At 41.4% G+C, this 20,893-nt stretch overlaps 1 protein-coding gene across 10 annotated transcripts in view; it reads right to left on the bottom strand.

Moving 5' to 3' along the window:
- Nucleotides 1-20,893, bottom strand: part of STARD13 (StAR related lipid transfer domain containing 13) — a 324,425-nt gene that overhangs the window by 97,784 nt on the left and 205,748 nt on the right. Inside the window, exon 1 of one of the 10 annotated variants that reach the window (XM_042014118.1) lies at nucleotides 15,525-15,866. The exons of the other annotated variants lie outside the window; for them this stretch is intronic. Coding sequence (XP_041870052.1) covers nucleotides 15,525-15,693 — 169 coding nt within the window. The 5' untranslated portion in view covers nucleotides 15,694-15,866. Of the gene's footprint in view, nucleotides 1-15,524; nucleotides 15,867-20,893 lie in introns of those variants that run through there. 10 annotated transcript variants of the gene reach the window in all.

The raw sequence follows: 20,893 nt of genomic DNA, 5'->3' as shown, positions 1-20,893 counted from the left end.
TCTTCAATGGAGATAATTTTGGCTACAGTTTCAGTTCAGTTCAAAGAGGTGTTATGTGGTGTAGTTTTTAAATAAGGTCAAGGATTTCCCCCAGGGTACTCCATGCCAGCTATTGGCCCTGACTGATACCATCTCTCTGGTGTGCAGAGATGTTATGCACCTCACTGGTGCCACACCTGTCACCTTGCTACTGCCATGCCTGTACTCTTGACAATTCCTTTGAAAAGAACTGTAGGGGAAAGGCCCCATGAATTAAATAGTATCATTTCAGTGCCAGTATGACTTTTGTGTGTCTTTCTATTCTGGCAAAGCAGTGTGATCTAGTGTACTTGAACACAGCACTGGGGACTCTGGAACTGTAACTCCAGTTTCGCTGCTCTGCTGCCATCTATACTCGATCGAAATCTCTGACCTTTGCTGTGTCCATCTTCTGATCTTCAAATTGCAGGAGCAGCTACAGATTCCACATTACAGAGATGCTACCAGAGTTTCCAAAGCTGCTGAACACCTGTCACTTCTGTTTACCTCAAATGGTCTGAGGAGGAGGGTCAGGGAGATTCAAAAAACCGCATCTTTAAGGTCATGCTTTACTTTGAAACCACCACTTATAAAAAATGGTAAACTTAATTATTTCTGCTAGACAGTGGGAAGTTCTTCCAGTTTTTGATGTGGTACAAAACATATCAATTATTTTCTAGGTTTTCCAGATACATAATCACAGTGGACTCCTTATATTCTAAAGTCCTTCAGGTGTTTTAAAGTCAAAATATTTTAAGCCAATACTTCAGAGGTGCACTTTTTTTTTAAATAAGTGATTTACTTCATTATTAAAGCAAATAAAACTAATCTGGCTAAGCTAATTCCTGCAGTCCAGTTACTCTGATCATAAAAAAGAAATCTGTGATGGTCTTTGGCCTTTCAAATGTTTCCTAGAAAGAGAAAGCAATTTTTTTATATGTATGTTATCTGGGATATTTATTCTTCCTCCACTGACAGGAACTGGAACAGAGGATATTAAAAAAAAGTCAATAACAAAACTAGATGCCTATTTTTAGCTCCAAACTCTTCTGTTTTCATAGGACTAAAAAACTGTGTTGATTCATTTTCTTATGTGTACATCCCTGCAGTAGACCTGCATTTACTTGCCCTCCTTTACCTGAGTCATATTTGTAATCCTGGATAGATAATGGCAGTTTAAGTACAGCTATCTGTTGCCCGGGGCAAGACTAAGACTCAGAAGCCAGGGTGAAAAACAACATCTGATTCAGCATCCTTGGATATATTCGGTGGACTCCTATATCTCCTGCATTAGTGACAACAGTGACCCACCTTGTCTCTCTCCTTACCCCTAATTTGCCTTATATTTGATCTCAGTTGTGGCTTATTCAGTTGCTCTGCAGACGTGGCCTCACCTCATGCTGTATATTGGAAATAAAGATACTGGGAAGGGTGGAACAGACCTGCCACTCCTCTCTTATCTCACCATGTATCTCTTCTTTGTTCCAGATTTTGTTAGACTAATCTGCAGCTCCTCAGGCTGGGATAAAACGATTTAATTCAAATGGCATCAAATCACTGGACTTGACTGAATACACGTTAACAGCTTACCAAGACAAATCACAATTAAGCAAAGCTATAAAGTCACTTTATTTTTCTCTGCTTTCATCCTATTTTCCTTTTTAAAGACTGCAGAAGAACCACAGGTTAGTTTCATTCAATGAATCATGGATCCGATACCGTGTATACTACAGAACTGGAAGGTCTACTGAGACTGACTTTGCAGCATAGTGCTTATGGCGCAGACCAGTGAAACTGGAGGTTGTGGTTCAATTATCTGTGCTGATGTACAATTATTCATTTATATAAAATTGAAGTGGATAGATGTTACGAGTGAGAAAGGTTTACTGTTGTTTATGCCATAGGAATGTGGGAAAGATCTTGAACTTGGGTCATTCATCCAGCATTAAGTACACCACAACCCATGGGCTGTTAGGGTGTCGTTAGGGAAGGAGACAGAACAAGGAGGCTTGTCTTTAACTTGGTCTCCCATTGCATCCTTATAGCCAAACCAAGTAAGTGAATGATAGATAGATAACATGGGTGACAAATGAATGGATCACCAGTCTCACAGTTTTTGCTCAGCAGTACAAAGTCCAGCTGATTGTTGGTTACCATCAGTATCCCTGAGGCAATGATACTGGGCGGATACTGTTTAATGTCTTTAAAAAAAACCTGGATGATGGAATAAAGTACACTCAGCAAATTTGTGGATGATACCAAACTGTGGAGAAGTGGTTGAGATGATGGAGAGCTGCTCTTCAAAGTGACCTTGACAGGCTGGAGGAATTGGCTGACAGGAACCTCATACACTCCATATAAGCAAATGTAAAGTCCTGCAGCTGGGATGGAATAACCCTCTGCAACCAGGCAGACTGGGGCCAACTGGACAGGGGCAGAATAAAAGTACTTCAGGGTTCTGTTGACAACAAACTGAACATGAATCTTCCCTTTTGGCCAATGATACCACCCTCACACTGGGCTAGTGCATTAGGAAGAATGTAGCCAGCGGATGAAGGTACATGATTGCTTCGCTGTCACCCACGCTTGTGAAACTACAGGCTACGCTGTTCATTTTGGGGTTCCCCAGCACAAGGACATCATGGGCATATCACAGCAAGCCCTGCAGAGGGCTGAAGCACTTGACATAGAAGGAAAGCCTGGCAGAGCTGGGCTTGTTAACCTTAAGAAGAAAAGGCTAAGGCTAGGAGAGGTTATTGATGGCTTCATCTATTTAACAGGAAAGCAAAGCCAGGGTCTTTTTAAAGGTATACCACTGTAGGATGAAGGGCAACAGAAACAAGGTTTCAGAATTTTAAATCTAATTAGACATAAGAGAAAGGAAAATTCACCATGAAGGTGGTCAAATAACATCACAAATTGCCCAGAGCAGATGTGGAAATTGCATGTCAGTCCTTGGAGATACTCAGAACTAAACCTGACAAGGTCCTGAGCAACCTGATCCAGCTGTCCCTGCTCTGAGAAGGAGCTGGACTGGACTCCCCAAGTGTCTCTTCCAACCTAAGTTACTCTGTGATTCTGTAAAGTTCTCGGTCTTCTTGCCTGGGCAGTTCTTGTACATTGAAGTTTTGGAGGGTTTAGGATGTTTCAGTGAAGCAGACAAATCAAATGAGAAATCATGGTTTCTGAACATGAGACTACAACCAGGATTATTTCTTGCACTTTGTGGTGCTACTGGGATGCTCCTGCACGTATCTTTTCTGCAAACTAGAGCTATTTTTGTTCAGCACAGTGTTTTTCTCTGCTGGGGATCTGAACTCTGGGTCTCTAAGACAAAGGAAAGGAATTTGTGCCTTACACAGCTGGTGTGAAGTCATTGTGTGACCATATGGACACAGCCTGAGCGGAATGTCACCTGAGTCCTACTTAAAACTAGAACCTGAACTGTATTTCAGTAGATTGTAGTTTGATTAGAAACAGACTGGGTGAAAACTCAAGTCCAAAAGTCAATAGTAATTTCAGTGAAATAGAACCATGTGGAGTCTCACGCATATTTTTAATCCATATTGAAGAACTTCTTAAAATGTCAAGAGTCCACTCTGCTGAATGTAACATTTCCCTCCAGGTTTAGCTTCAGAATGGAAACCATCAAATCTCTGTCAATCTCTCATGTGAGCAAGAAATGGTTTAAAATTGCCTTGGTGCCAACAACACATTTTACAGATTGCCTGATACCTTTTGTACTTTTTCAGTGCAAAATTAAAATAGATCACAGAGAATATAAGGTAATGGAAAATCGAGTTAATCACAAATTTTCCATTTTAGAGAAGATGCAAGCTCAAGATACATTGAAAAAGAGTCTGTCATACCTATGTGTCTTTCTGAACATTTCTGAAGCATAAATGTTGCATGTATTTATTAGTGTCTCAGACTGAAGAGTACGCTAGTGCCATTAAAAACAAACTCTGCTCAATTTTGCAATAAACAGAGTTGCAGCATCTGATTTGACAAATGCCACTGCCATAAAGATCTCCACTTCCGCTAATAAAAGGATGATGTGTAAAGATTTTTGTTTAAATCAGCAAATTAATTTGTAAGTTTTTCATTGCTCTAAAGTTGCAGTAATTGCTACTCAAAGGCAAGAAGTCAAATTTTACACTTACACAAATGCTAAAACCCCAACAACAGGGAATTTGATTATTTTTAGCGGATAGTTAAAAAATCATGGCAGTTCAATATTTTAAACTCCTGGTACAAGCTATTTGCACCTCTTAAATACTAATCCTGGTTTTAAATAATTTTTTTTTATAGCTTAAACAAAGAAGCAAACCTAAATTCAGTATGAATTACATCAGTAGTTAAGTATCTAACAAGAAATTAACATCACTATAAATCTATTTACATTTTACAATGATTATTTAGGACAGCTGAGCCTCATATATGCTGAAAGAGTATGTCAGCATACAGCAGCTGCTGATAATAACCAGCATGTGTTGGCAGGAGCTTTTTGTTTTCTGAAGGTAATTAAAACTTGCTATAGTTTTCCAGCTGCTACAGAGTCAATAAGGAATACTTTAAAAAAAGGAGTGGCGCATTTTTGATTCACTTTAAATGGATTGTGGCTATGTCTACTGAATATTCACTAAAGACAATTATTCTACAATTTTGGGTTTTCATAATTTTTCAAAAACAACAAGCTATATGGAGACAGTTTAGACCAGAAAATTTGTCTGCTTCAGGTGCTCAGGAGGAAGAAAGCATTCTGGTAACAGAAATGTTTTGCTAAACAAGAAAAGATACTCAACTACTTGTGTCCTTATCCTTAAAATTCTGTGTACTATATATTCAGATGGCATTTTAAAAGCTCCGTTTGTTGGTCTCAGCATCGTTTTTCTGAAAACTTTCTGTTCTTAGAAACATTCACCGGCACCACGGAGCTGTAAAAAGCCTTGCCAGTCTGGGAGTCAGTGGCTCTGCAGAGCTACCATGAAAATGCCGATAGCTTTATACTGATCCTCATTGAAGACTAAAGATGGGGGATTTTCCAGGACTTCGGACCACAGTCTTCCTCCAGTTATCACATGACATCATACCTGGTGGCTGGTGAAAACTGTCTTCCTGCTTGTACAACAACTTTTAGGCCCCATGCCCAATAGAGTCCAACAGCAATACAGCATCTTTCTTAACCAAAGTCTTCCACAGACATGGTCCAAACCACAACTTTCTAGAACAATGCAACTACAAAGGTCTGAGACATTTCTGAGTAACACCTAATTACTTAGCTGAAGTTAACCAAGCAAATGGTTTCTTGAATAACCTTTGTGTGCTTCGTTATGAAAAAATAATGGGTTTGAATCAAAGACACTGATATCAGGGCACGACCAGTCCAAAATACCTGTCTGTCCTATCACTATTTGGCCCCTGGCCTGGACTAGCAACCATGGGAGGTAGCAGTGTACAACAGGGCTAATGGAAACCTAAGTGACCTCTCCTTGCAGCTCTCATTGGTGGTGGCTTTCAGTAAGCACCTGAGGTGGAAACTGGTTTGCACTCTCCAACTAAAAAGATAATCCAAATAATGGAAAAGAAACCAAATTTCCCACAATGACAGTCCAGTTCTCTCACCCACTTTGACAAGCTCTGGATGTCAGAGGCCAGACTGCAGTCCTGAAATATGGATCATCTGCTTTGTCAGTCTTAAAATAGACTTTCACTACCCAATATTAGAGAAAATAAGTATTACTGAAACAAAATGTAATTTAATTTTTTCTTTAGCAACTGCAATTGTTTCCTTTTAAACTTCAGAGGCCAGAACTAATGAATTGATCTTCAGATAAGAGGCCACTTGAAATAGTAAGACTTTCAGCAAAAAACACTGCCATTATGCACCAGGGAGCTGAAACGCTTATTATGCAATTCAGTGAGAAATCAAAAGACACAAAGCATTCGATATGACTGGCAGCAGCACCGTCTAAAAATAGCTCTGCATAAAAGGGAATTAAAATGTCACCGGAAATCTTTTCCTCCCTTCAGAAGCCGCTGGTAAACAGACCTTTCTTAGTCTGAACTGACAACTGCCCCATGTGCAAGTGCAAGGGCACCCCCTCGCCTCCTGCTGGCACCAATGGCCCTTCCACAAGGATGTCAGGGCTGCAAGCTGCTGGGGAGGGATGGCCTCGGGGTGAACTGCAGCCACGTATCTCCTCAGGTAGCCCCACTGATGTGATGTCTGATCAGTCATCACCGAAGACAGCTCCCGCTTTCAGCATAAAGCACTGGATGAAGACAGAGCAATCCCGGCCATGAATCAGTGCCTGTATTATTTGATCCAGGCTGCAGCACTCAGGCAGTAGTATGAAATGCAGCATTTGCTGCAGTGGCTTGGGTTTTGGCAAGGGTGTCTAGTTCTAGTGCAGAATCAGCGGTTTTGGAAAAAGTATTCTGGTATCTCAGTCTCTTTATTTGGAAGGAGCTTTTAAGACAGATATAGACTGATGCTTGCTGAATTTAAGAGACAAGAAACTCCTTTTAACTCTGGGTAAGACCTAGGCAGACTGCCACACTTTTAACAAAGTGAAGCTGACAGAATGGCAGTTTTAAATGTCCTCAGAAATATATACAAATATAGCTGCAAAAATGAAAGGAAAAAGGAAAAAAATAAAAGCCAAGGACTTACTGCCTCACCCTCTGTGCCAAGCACTAACTTTTGGATTTCACATTATCCCCTTCAGATAAATGTTTGCAGGAAGAGAAAGCCATTACCTCTGAAGTTACAAAATGATTAGATATTCAGCTGCCACCATCAGATGCAATTAAAGACACAAAACCTAGATTCATCCCACAGAACATTAAAGTTTGCCAAGTATATTATGAAAAAGCCACATTGAGTGGCTCTGAGAGTCTTGTCCTGTCCAGACTCCCACTCCTGTATCAGTTGGAGACTAGGGAAAACTAAACATTCTGTGCTTCCTGATGCTGAAACGATGGAAAAGCATTGTGCCTTTCACACAAGTCCTGCCCTTGTGCCATCTGAGTGTTGACAGAGATACTGCTTCCTCTTCAAATCTAGAGTCATCTTACGTCTTTTGTCCCTTTTCAAATCTTGGGTCTTTTGGAAGGATGCTCGATGATGCTGCAGTTATTGGGATCAGCACTATGATCTAATTATTTGGAAAGGTTTTTGCAAGTTCTGATCTTACGCAGACTTGGGATACTGATTTCAAAAGGAGAAGGATGGGGTTGTGGTTAGCTAATATGAACAGTCTGTTTCACAATATGATATAATGAAAATTACTTAAGTACTTGGCTTTTTAACAGAATTTATTTCTGCATTTTTGCAGGAATGGAAAGGCACTTAATGACAGGATACATCTACTTTTGTGTACTTCCATCAGAAACTTCAAGCATTAAAAATTTTATTACCTCTTTTGAGGGGCAAGACTACAGAAACTTTAATATTGGATCTTTAGATCTTGTGAGCAAGGTTTCTCCTCATTTTGCACCTTCTGTGGCAACAGCAAGGGGGGCTTACAGTTACACGGCTAAATGAAACACAGACTGATTCTGGCTTTTTGGTCAAGTGGCATCACTCAGCTCATGTCCTCACTACCTACAACTAGTCCTGTCTGAGGCTTAGTCTGAGCTGAACCAGCTGGAGAAACAAAAAACAGAGCCAGAGAATCTGCTCAGCAGCCCAGGGGGTACTTCAAGCTCACCTCTCATCCCTCTTATTTAGCAGCACAGATATGGCCACTCACTCAGAGGGACATTTTACTGCTCTAACAACACAGGAACACGATGTGTTAACACCTAATATCTGCAAGCAGGAGTTTCTGGATAATAATGTGGATAATGGACATTGAAGTAAAGGCCCAAAGGATACACGCAGCAAGGAAGGGGAACGCGTTTTCAGAGATCTAGGGAAAAACCACATGGTTCAGCATGGGGTTTGGAGAAGCAGCAGTTCCTTGCAGAGAAATGTTATAGAGGAGTAAAAGCTGTACTGTCATCCTCAGTTCCCACCCCATTCAGCAGTAAAAGCTGTACTGCCTTTTCTTAAAGCTGAGGGTGTCGTATTTTCCCGCAAATGTGATTCCAGGAAGGAAGCTGAGAAATCTCCCAGAAAATGGCAGGTCTGGTGGGTGGTGGATGCCAGCAGCTGTGTGTTTGTGACTAAAGAGGATAAAAGCTAGAATTAAATTAGAGATTCCAGTTTGAACTTACTGCTTTTACCCATATTCTAAATGATTCAAGTGATGGAAGACTAGAAACAAGCACAGCACAATCAATAAAATAAACAAACCATGAAAGACACTAGTGACACATTAAGGGGGGAAAAAATCAGATACCCTTTAGGCCATTTGGACTAAAGGAAAGAGATGACAAAAAATATATAGAGATTTTGGTTCCAAATCCTGAAAACTTCGCTCACACAAACAGACCTTCCTCCAACCACAATCTGATTAAAAGAGAGCACAGTCATTGCCAAAGGCCTGTAACATCTAGCTCATTAAAACAATACCAGTTGACATTATTAGGATGTATTATTTTGCTCCTTTAGTACAGGGGAAGATTCATCTGAGTAAGTAGCAGGGCCGAGTCCTTCTTTGGCAAAGGGCTTTGACTGGAAAGCAAAATGTCTGGTATGTTCCAGGCAGGCAGCTTCCACGCCTGGCAGATGGTATTTACTTAAGATGTACTGTGCAGCCCATATTTTAAACCAAGTTACTTTGCTGAGTTTACCTAACTTATCACAAAGACAGAAACTTTCGTCCATCTCTGTGTCTGTATTAGTCAAAATCCCATGTATTCTGAACTGCTACGGGGTGATTGTTTTCTCCCGGCAGAATTAAACTCAGTCCTGTAACAAATGAGAGGTGAAAACCCACAAGATGTTTTCAAACTGAGTCACACACATCCTTTTCAGCCAAGCTATAATACTCCCAAGTCCTCTGAATCATGCTGTCTGCTCTTCAACAGCTTTTAAAAAGTCCAGCTCAAGGTACTCAAGCCGTCCTCTCTCCCACCATATTATGTTGTGCTCAGCTGACCCGTTAAACTGAATCTGAAAGGGGAAACTCATCAGGTTTTTAAGCAAAAGTGCACCACAAGGCACAAAGACTTACTCACAATGTGACTTGCTCACATTTCTATATCTATAAAATGAGTATAAATAAGAAATGACACAGCTAGTATATACTGGATCAAGCTCACAGGACATGTAATTTAACATTTTACCCTCAAAAGCGCTATTACAAGGTGTAACCAACTCAACTACGGACAATTGTTTAATAACCTAGTTACAAGGGTCCTGTTTTCTCAGTCCCTTAGGCACTAATCCAAACATATGTGATGCCCTATATGAAACAGCTCATATATTTGTTTAAGTGCAATTAAACATCTGAGAATATCATATGATAGGAGTAAGATAAAAACAATGGTGAGGCTAAGACGCTATCAATGACTACACAGCTTGCATTTGAATAAAAATTAAAAGTACATAGCTATCTATGGCCAAGAAAGAATAATAATATCTGTTTGGAACCTAAAACTGCAGATTTTTTAAATTAACATTTACAGAGCTCATGGTACAAATACTGCACTTTATTTTCAGGGATTTCTGTATAAATACAGACATAAGGAAGCGAGTAACAAAAATAATACGTACATATTATCTTTATTTTTGTGAGTCATTTCCATTTTACTTCTGTTATGCAGCATTTTAAATACCACAGTGACTTATCACTTCTTCTAAATTTAAACTAATTCCCCTCCTGATTATTATTACTCTAGTGATTTATTTATTGAGCATAAATCTTGCATTTATTGGCTTAAATGTCTTTTAATATTACTGTCTCTACTTATACGCTGGGGCTAATATGAAATTCAGTCTCCTCCATGATCAATACAAAATATATATAGCACAACTACAGCTGTTCATTTCACAATTCCAAAACAAGAAAGCCTCAAGTTAAGATTTCACCTTGGCTGAAATCCTGCTTTCAGTGAAATTGAGAGCAAAAGTCTCCTAACTCAAAAGAAGAGCAAAGATTTACTTCTTGGTGTCCAACCTGCACATGTCAGCTGAAGTGCCACTGACACTTTGAGGCTGTGAAACTTTAAGGCCAGAAATGGCCATTATTACTGAAGCCAATCTCCAGTACCACACAGGTCATTTCTAGTTACATGCCACACAGGTATTTCCTGATAACTTCAGTTTTTGAACCTTTCTGCCAGGTAGTGGCTCCAGTGAAGGTTTCTCCCTTTTAAATGTCCTGTTGTTTATGAAGTACAACTTTTTAAAACTTTAATTAGCTGGACTGCACTCTTATACATCAATATTTTTTTTAATATAAACACATCTCAAGGCACTCTGAGCTTATAAATACCTCTCAGGATGCTCACCACTTTTTTTTGTGTTGAAGTTTCACGCAAGTACTTCAACCATTTCAGAGTACAAGTACATAATAAAAATATTTTTAAAGAAATCCTATTATTTAATTGAAGAACTCTAGTTTCTCCAAGTCTAGGTCTAAGAACTTGAGGAAAGAGTGTGTAAGGAACAAAAGATGGTGAGGAAGCTTCATGTGACATAGGGTCTCAGTTTCTAAGGGACCTTAGAGAGTGTATGAAACAACCAACCCAAAGATCCCTCTGCTGTGAGCACACGCCTGCCCCACATGTATCTGACAGTGGAGGGGGATGGACCATGTCCCAGCTGAGGTCTGCAAAGCAGCTCTGCAGCTAAGGATGCTCCTCCTGGTGCTCCAGGCAACCCCAGCCCCAATTCTGTCCTCTTCTGCATGCCTGGGCTGGAGCGTAGACACAGAGGCACCACGAGAGGAGGCACCAGGGGCTGAAAAGGGGCTACAAACTGCTGCTGCCCTGACTTACTGGCTTACAGGCTCAAGAGGCAGTAGACCACCAGCACTGGTCAGAGATGACATACGTGAGGTGTTCGTATCATTACCACCATGGCTGAATCTTTTTGGTGAATCTTTTATTTTCCTGTGTTCAAACAGTGAGGTTTAAACATGTGTAGGTAAAGTGGCCAGCATCCAGAACACGAGAAATGCTATGGTTCAGGTTGCCTGAACACCCTTATTTTGTCCTCTTTGTATGTCTGACCAAACTCACAGTCTTTAATTTTTTAATTGTATCTCATTTCCCATCCCGTTATCCATACCTGTGTGAGTACCAGGAATTTGATCCAAGCTTTTTTAATGCAGCCTTTGACTGCAACATTTTCACCTACATGACTTCCCTGTTCTCCTTTTGAATATGAGAGTATATTATAGCTTATGGTACACTAATTGTTGAAATTTAAGTCACTTGAATTGCATAATTATTTCCAAGTCACTTGCATACCTCTGTAACACTTTCCACAAATTCTGGTCATGCTTGAAAAGGGAAGAATTAAACACACTGAACTAACTCCAAAGGAAAGACTATAAGACAAAAAAGTGCATTTGTTTGCACTTCTAAAACTCGCTCAAACCAGACAAATCCAGGTGACCCAAAGGTAATAGTAGACATACAAGATCAAAACTGAAATTACAACACCTAAGAGTATAAAACCTCTGCTGAGTGTTGAATGGAGAGTTTGCCTTGAAAAGTTGAAAGTCTGATTTAATACCGCTCCATCGAACAATTTTCCTCAACTGCTCTTGCCTGTGGACATAAATTGAGACAAATTACAGAGCATTACGCACTGTGGGCAGGAATTTACTCCCTGAGAATAGGAATTTGTCTTATTTTCATTTGTTTCTTCATATTATTGTCTTAGGGGATGTGCAGGTTAAGAATCTAATTTTACTGAAGATGAAAGGGAACATTTCTTTACCAGCCTGTCTGTGCTGGGGCAGACATGGCTTCATTCACCTTGACTTACACTCTACCTGTACTGCACAGGCAATGATTTCAATTTAACATTTTCAGGGTACAGCCTCAATTCCTCATTACTTTTTACCTACAGCTACTTTTTATATTTTCTGTTCTGCCATGTACTGTGAAAGAAATAACAACTTTGTGACTCATGTAATATAAATTCTTGAAAGTCACCACCTTATTTATTTACAGAAAACATGAGTAATCTTTAATGAATTCTCATACAGTTACTGCATACAGAGTTTGAATAAATACCTCAGACCAAGCATGCTACACCCTGTTCCTTTATGCCGAGGCATGTGTCCCCTTCAGTGTGGAAACTAACGGGCTTCTGGGGGAAAGGGAATCATCAAAAAGATCACATCTTGAAAATACCTGTTTAGTATCAAACAGATAATTACTACTCACATTCACAGGCCACTTCATAATTCTGCCTCAAGGAGTTGGTGGTGTACATAAACCAAATATTTAGAACTTTCAAAGTATGATCTGATTGAAATAACAGTCTGGTTCCTGTCATTTCCCTTGTGGTAATTTTCTTTTTAGAAATGATTAAATAGCATAATTCCTCTAATGACTCATTTAGTTTATTTTTAACTAACACCAAAGGAAAATACAAAGGAAATAGTCTTCAGCAAATGTGTTTTTTAAGAAGGAAGAAAAGCTGTATGTGATATGATAAATTAACATAGTTTAGAACAGTACATGCAGCTAATGACTGAAAAGATAGCAGTATATGCAACAATTTGTATCACACTGCATTACTGACCAGGAATGGAAGCTTTGACTGCTTTATACATTGTAAATGGGTTATGTTGTGATTTTGTAAAATATTCCTTCCACTAAGGAAAAAATTTCCCTGATATAACAATCCTACTGTAGGTGCCTCCAGTCTGAAAACCAGCAAGTGAAAAATAACTGGGTAAGAAGTAGAGTGCAGGTATTCAAACAGGCCCTAAGGCAACTTAGCACTTAAACATGTGGCAGATCTGTTTTCAGCAAAGCAATTAACCAGGCAGGATTCACCATTCCAGCAATCTTAAAATGCAGGCTGGATCTTTTTCTAAACATATGCTACAATTCAAATTATTAGACCGGAGAGGTGCTAACACAAGAATTGGGGTAGCTATGCTCAAATACTTTGTCTTAATGGCCTTAAAATGCATGACTCAAAGATACACAAATTCAAGCAACTAAATAATGATTTACATGCTTTACTCAACTGGATGACTGAAAGCAAGTTTTGGTTCTCATCTTGCATCTCCTGATCTACTTTTCAATATATTATTGACAAGCTTCTCTGTGGCACTCTGCTAGTTATGAATCCCATTTGTTAATGGAGTAAAACTCATTCAGCTCTAAAAGCACAGACTGGTAACTACACCCATATTACACTACTCTTCCAGTACCCTCTGGGACAGGGGTGGGGACTGAGCCAGTACCCTCACACTGCTTACAGTTTGAACAAAGCAAGCAGAGAGGGTGACATGCTGACCCAGCAAAACTTAGTGAAAGTCTTGTGAGGGATTGATGGATCTAGGTTTTTCATCCAGAGTGCAAACTGGAGGTTTCAAATTGAGTCATATTAGCTAGGCTTAGATTTTTTGGTAATGCTAACACAACTATTTGTATCAAAATTATTAGTCATTACTTGGGGCACTGTAGAAAAATGTGTGCCTTGGTTTTGCACTAGATGTGCAAAATAGATGCCTATTATGGACTCACAGACAGCCATCAGCATCTATCTGCATACGTAATTTCCCCATTGCTAATGAACTGACACTTGACCAACAGTGTCCCCAGAATACATCAGTAAAAGAAATGAAGGAAGCAACGATGTATTCTCAGTGACCCAAAACACATAAATATTTCATATACTGAGCGGTAACATACATCGCATGATCAAGGTACTATAAAAATATAATTTCCACAGCTCTGTGCAGAACAGGTTGGAAAGCTGTGAAAGAGGAGCAGAGGTCATTCACCACAGACTGACCATCCATGCAACAAGCTGCAGTAAGGAAAGTTACAACTTTGAAACTCCTCACCATGCAGCTTCTCCAAAGTCTCAGCACCACTGACTGGCTTTGGCAGCCCTGGCTGTCCCAGACAGATTACAGGTTACAAGAGGGAATGTTAAACTGCACCATGGCAGGTAGAAGAGGTGTGTTAATCCACCATATCCTCAGTTAATGCTGTTTGAACACTAAGTTGGTACTAGCACTGCACCCAAAACATTTTCAAATAAACTTGTAGAGAAATAAATTACTCTTTCTTTCCATTCAATCGAGGCCATACACTGGATACACAGAGTGACATAATATCCTTCCTGAAATCAGAGCTGCAGTGAGGACCGGTATCCTTCAAACATGACCAGTTCCTGAGACTGCCTTGCAAACAACCACATTTTCCTAATTGCCACAGAAACTATCTTTTTCATCTTTTTAAACCTGGCCAAAGAATTACACATTGTTTTCTTTATAAATGCAATAAAATTTCATCACTATATTCTGTACTTCTGCCAGAGTTTGACAGCCGCAGATACAGAGAATCTTACTGGAAAGCAACACACAGAAATAGCCACTCCATTTAACTGCTGCTGGTCAAAACCTCACACCAATTTCTGTGATATTTGCCAGATATGACCGTAAATAATGTTATCTCTATGCCTGCCCCTAGTTAGCAGAGTCAAATACCTTTTTGTAACCCGTCCAGCAAGTGACTGTTATCATCAGGAATTTTTTTTTTTTCCAACATGACATTTTCTGCATGTCAGACCACATCCACTTTGGAAACTGGTGTTCTTGAAAACAGGACTCCGTACAAAACTATGATCAATACAAAACTATGTATTGATTTTCTTTTTAATCAGGAAAAATCGGTACAGTTGGTTAGGGTTTTTATCTTTGCATTAGCCATTCTGAAGATGATTTTAAATTGCATGCACAGGCCAAAGGATTTGTTCTGAGGCCAATTTGCATTTAGCTTTAGTGCCATAGACAGACACTCCGAAATGAACAAATCAATATATTTGTAATGACTGCTTAGATAACTGCTTAAGCAGCTGCAGAAAGCCAAGTCAGCAATTATTTTTAAGGAGATGTGACAAGTTTTCTAATCGTCTGACAGTTACACACACTTGTTTTCAAAAGATGTCATCCCAGTTGCCTTCTTCCAGTCCCACCAGACTTCTGCTTCTTTTTTAATTGGGTGACCATCTATTCTCCTTTTGTGGGTTACCATGGGCAGGTTTGACCTGTAGCAATCAGAGCAGATGAACTGGTGCCAGTAACTGCTCAGACAGTCAGACAAGATGAAGTTCAGCACCTAAGATACCACAGTAGTTTATGATTAAAAGGCAATTTAGTTAAATAGCTAATCATGCACTAGTGTCTGTCTCCTGGTTTTCGGTGTATGTATGCATGTGTGGAAACAGAGAGGTATGAATGGCTATTTCAAACCCCGTCGTTTATAACACCGTCTCTAGCCAGGTTAGTTTGGAATAGCGACAGGAAACGAGCCTGAAACATGAGGCATTAAAACCTGTTCTCTTACGAAAGAGCAGACCTGCAGACCGTGTGCCAGCGCCGGGCTGCGGAGCGCTCCTGCCAGCAACTCACCTTGCTGAATTTTCGTCACCAGCTGGTGACGGGCGAGAATCCTGCTGGTCCTGTAGGGAGGGCGCCGGGAGGGCGGATCGCAGCGCCAGAAGAGCTCCTGGCCCTCGGGGGACACCGCGTTCAGGTAGAAACAGGCGGTGCCCGCGGCCCGGGGCACCTGCTTCAACATCCCGCTGCCCTCGGCTCGCCCCGGCCGTCCCGCGGCGCTGCTCCAGATCGGAACCAGGGCAAGGAAAGCAGGGAGGCTCTACGCCCCAGGGAGCTGCGAGGAGCGAGCGCTTTAAACGAAAAAGGAGTGCCAAGAGCTACTATAGCCCGGGATTCCGGCTTTCTCCCACATGATCCGCGCGGGCCAATCGCTCCCATTGCTGCCTGTGGAAGTGAGCCTGCGGAGCGGGACAGCCAGCCTGCCCCAGCCCCAGCCTGTCCCGGTCCAGCGCACACAGCCTGCCCCAGCCCCAGCCCCAGCCTGTCCCGGCAGCCCCCTGGCTGGCCGGAGTTCACCCCGCACGGAGGGGCTGCACCGGGCCACTTCAGAAAGCATAGAAGAAATAGTTGGAGACGCTTGGGAATGCGTGTTTTAGGGTAATCAGGGCTGCCGAAAACCTTTTCCTCCTCTGCTCTACGCTGCCCAGCTGTTGACTCATCTCTGGAGATGATGCCCTCACTAGTTTTCTAAAAATCATACTCCTGTTTGCCAAGAAAAAGTCCGTTTATGGAAGGGCTGTCTGAATCTCCAAATCCGCACAGTACAACGAGTACTGGAACGAGCTAAGCCCTAGGGATGAAAAAAACCGAACACCTAGCAGCAGTCACTCAGCAGTAAACAAAACCCAAGAGTCCCTAACATTAATGCTACCAAGAGCTGGTCACAGCCTGGAAGAGGGAAAAGGGATGGAGAGGTTCTCTGTTATTCAGGTTCCTTGCCATAACCTTGCCTTGTCTTCTTTTTTGTTGTTGGTTTTTTTCAACAGGCATGTGTTTTCATTCTGCCCTCACACATCAACCACTGAGTTTGCCAAAGATGCTCTTTCTTTGATTAATTATATGGAAGCAGAACACTGTCATTTTTATCAGCAAATCTGAGTGAAAATATACTGAAAATGCCCTCCTAGTCAAATAATTTTTCATTACATTTTAAAATACAAATATTTCGGATTAATACACACCTAGTATATGCTGATTTCTAAGAATCACAGGAAATGACTGATTTCTAAGAATCACAGCTCAGGAATGGTGCTGCCACCTCCGTGCCCCTTCCCACAAGACCAGTGTCAAGCTGGGGCCTGGCAGATGACAGCAGTATTGGAGTGGCTGCAAGCCCCAGACAGAAGGGGCTCAACCCCCATCCCAACCCATGGGAGATATTGACCTCCCCAAACTCCACCTGGACATCTACCTGCAGTGACATTATTGTCTGTGTCCTATTCTCCAGCCTTGAGGCCAACAATATGTCACGACATGCCATGGTGCAATGGAGCTCTCCTTACCCTTCCAGGCTCACAGATGCTGACCAGGGCAGTGCCATGAGGTGGCACTGCCTGGGACTCGCCCCTTCACAAAGGACAGGGCAGATGTAGCCACCTAAACGTGAGAGGGGGTAGGACAGCTCTTACTCACAACTATTCATTAAAATTTTGCTCCATGCAAGCCCCCTTAGGGCAGGGTTTTACTGCAATGCAATCTGTTCTCATTACACCTTATGAATTTTATTCCTCATCAATGTGGGACTTGTGCAGTGCCATAAAATGGAGAAATGTAATTTCGGGTACTAGAAATTTAAAATGAATGCTGTGGACTGGAAGCCTCCATTACCTGTTATTACCATTAACAGCACCTGCAAGTGCTGTACGTGCTGCTTTGTGCTCCAGGTATGGCTGCATGGTCTTCTCTGAGATTCTAAGAAGAGACTTCAAACTCAAGACCAAAGACATGGCACCACTACAATCTATAATCCCAAACAGGGCTGGGTACTGGCAGCCAGGCAGAAGGACTGACCAATCTCCTCTCTTCCTTGCTGTGCAAAGAGAAGAGGCAGGAGTGCTTCACAGGTGTGAGCAGAGAGAGCCTGAACAGCAGGGAAGAGGAATGGTTCCCATTCCTACCCCAGCTTGCCTAGCCAGTGTATCAGTCACTCTGCTGCTGTCTTTTCAGGAATAAATATCCCAGAGACCCCCAAATGTCAATGACAGGCATAGTGTTTATCCAAAGAGACATTACCTCTGCGCAGGGAAATTCTTATTTGATTAATCTACAGTTCTTTGACCTAATTCTATTTATAAAATTCTAGTGCTAATGTAAAGCATTTCATACCACTCTGTTTAAATATTCAGAAGGATTTCTTTTTCTGTTGGAAAATGCATTGACTTTTTCAGCTAATGGGATTCTGCATTCTTCCTAGGAAGTAGGAAGCAGTTTAAGAGAAATAAAATGCTTCAAAAGCCAGTCCAAAGAAACAAAAACCAAGGCAAGAGCCTATGTAAGGTGTATATACTAGTGAACAAGTCCACTAAGGGCTCAACAAGCCCAGTTATATGCTTGTAACAGACAGCAGAGTACAGCCTCAGTGCCCCTGTGGCTGCCCATCCTTCCCATGTCTCCACCAGAGGGTAAGGCAACAGGCCAGAGCTGCCCTGCCAGCATCCCCAGCAGCTCATCTCAGAGGTCACAAAGGACAGAATAAGAAGCCTCTGTTTCAGGGTGATGACTTTCCCTTCCTCCCAGACACGAGGGTCCAAACACAACTTTAGAGCTGGAGGGTTGCCCCAGGCTTGGTGCTGATGAGTGCTGCCTGTGCCGAGGCTGAATTCTTTGGCTTCAGTCCAGTACTTGCATAGTAGTCAAATAAAACAAGAAACAACAAGAGTTAGCTGGTCTTGTGGTGCGTGTTTGAAAGCTCCTGTGCTTGAAGTTGTGCATGGCGAAGGAAAGAAGTAACCCTCATTGCATACTTTTAAAATGACTGTATCCTTGTTTGGTGACTACCTTGACACTCACTGTTTATTTTCAAAAATGTGTCACTCAGATGAGGAAACCCCTTTGGCCATCAACCTCTCAAACAAGAAGTACTACAGAAGTCTAAGTTGTTATATAATAGCACTAATTAATATTTCAGTCTCAGTCTGCAGACTGTTTCTGGAATAGTTAATAGAGCAACACTGAACTTCATGCTAACACATCTCATAAAAGCACTTCAAAATAAAAGCTTCCTCATGGATTTTACAAGGGCTGTGGGGGAGCTCCAGCACACCCCTGAAATTGCTGCCAGTCTTGACAAAAGCACAGTCCCATGAAACGAAAACCCGACCCCATGTTCCCATGTTGTGACTGATCCCTGCAGGAAAGGAGATTCCTTCATAAAACCATGTCTGGAATTAGTGTTTTTTTAAAAACCTGAATCAGAAATATCCATGCTGATTTCTATAGTGTAATAACTACATGTCACATCTAACATGACAATCAGCGACTTGATGGATACCAAAATACTCTGGGATATCAGGAATCTTTAGTTAAAGACATTCATACAGCACAGCACTTCTGACAACTGCATAGACACAGTGTAACTGGCAAAGTCAGCTCAAGGAGTCATACTCTTCTCTGTGTGAATTCACAGGCAGAACTGCAACACTTCATTTCTGTTAATTGCTTTTTATGTCCCTCTGCCACCTTTTCTCCCTGAAATGGCATTTGGTGTGAGAAAGAAAGAGTAAACTATTGGAAGGAAAAATTACCCCAGGGCAGCCCGTAGATACTGTAGTATCTCAGGCAGTACTTGAGATCTGCTTCCATTTCACAGTGAGTGGGGTGCTGACATCAGCTGGAGAAGACAATGCAATGTGCTCTAGAAATGCTAAAATGCATTTGATAGCAAACTATCTTCTTATGACTGGCTTTTCTGGGTAAAACAACAGCGTGAGTTTCTACACACCACCTTGGCCTTAGAGTATTACTCATGAGGCAACACTACAGTGGGGTAGTTGAGGATAAATTGAGATGAATAGCACTTTCCCACTTGTATTCCTATGTACATATATATATATATATATATATATATATATATGAGGACTGTTGATTTACAGCTTAGAATGCATGCATCCCAGTGAACTGTGAGATAGGTCCGTGATGTTGTACCTGGCACGGAGTTCTTCAGGCTTGGATTGAACCTGCTGTTCTCACACAGAAATCAGCCACTTGATCTTCCTGAAGTGACCCATTTCCCTTTTATTGTTAGTTGCACTTATCTCGTTATTTCACATCTAAAATTTAATGGCAACTTGACAGCCTCTCTTCATTAGTAAGCACTGGTTCTATGAGAACAAAACAGCTTCCTATCCACTAGAGGAGCACATTTGTTATTAACATTAGTGACATGTAGTTAGAAGAAGCAGGAAACTCCTGTTTTCAAGTCACAGAAGAAAAAAAATCAGGCATCTGCTTTCAACTTGCTGATCTCTGGACTCTCTTCTATAATTCTGGAGGTAGAAGAATAGTTCAGTTTGCTGGATTATGGCCTAACTCCAATACCTTATATATGCAGTATATCCTGGATATTGATGTCCTATCCACATATCCCTATCCTATCCACACATCTTCTATTTCTTGCCTGTACCTGCCTTTACAGATGCCTGCACAGCAGGTCATGTGCTAAGTACAGGCAATTTCTCTTTTCTCAAATTCGGGAAGAGAAAAAATGCACATGCAGGGAACCCAAAGCTGTGTTTAAGATGAAGCTGGCACTTACTTCACATGTTTTGAATCCTATCTCTGGGGCCAGGACTTTTAAAAGCAGAAGTTCATTGCCTGCTGTTTAGGAAAAGCGTTTTATGTTTGAACACAGACATTTGTTTGAGAGTTGTTTGCTGGGATTACTACAGGCTGCAAACTCTTTCATACAGGGCATGAAACAGCAGGGACTCTAGGGCAGCCAGAAATGCTTCCCTCTGGCTCAGTGGCACTTTGATTTTCTCCCTGAGGCCGTGCTGGGGCGTCGAGGCTCTGCAGCTCATCTGGGCTGCCAGGAATCAGACTGGGGCAAAAGGAAAATAGTTTATGTGAGATTTCTGCATCGCCAGGAAGTGAGATGGAGACGACTAATAGCTGCACGGAATTACAACAGAGGATTGTTCCACTGGAGAGCCCGATACTGATGTGTTCTGGAGGAAAGTCAGCTGCTGTGTCAACTGTCTGATAGTGAGTTTTAAAAGTGAACACTGCTATGCAGGGCTTCTTATGCATGAGAGACAGACTTACACACACCCTTGAAGATAAACTTCAAACCAGGAGATGAGGCTTCTGAATAGCACATTATGCCCTTTTCTTCTGTTCCAGTGTCCCTGTTCCAGCATCAGAGGACTATCCATTTGCATTTT

Source organism: Corvus kubaryi, unplaced genomic scaffold (genome assembly GCF_017639235.1).
Source record: "Corvus kubaryi isolate FWS band 111438036 unplaced genomic scaffold, C.kubaryi_AGA036_p1.0 split1-65, whole genome shotgun sequence".
NCBI classification, from domain to species: Eukaryota; Metazoa; Chordata; class Aves; order Passeriformes; family Corvidae; genus Corvus; species Corvus kubaryi.
The sequence above is the reverse complement of the archived record's forward strand: the minus strand, read 5'-3'. Positions and strand labels throughout refer to the sequence as shown.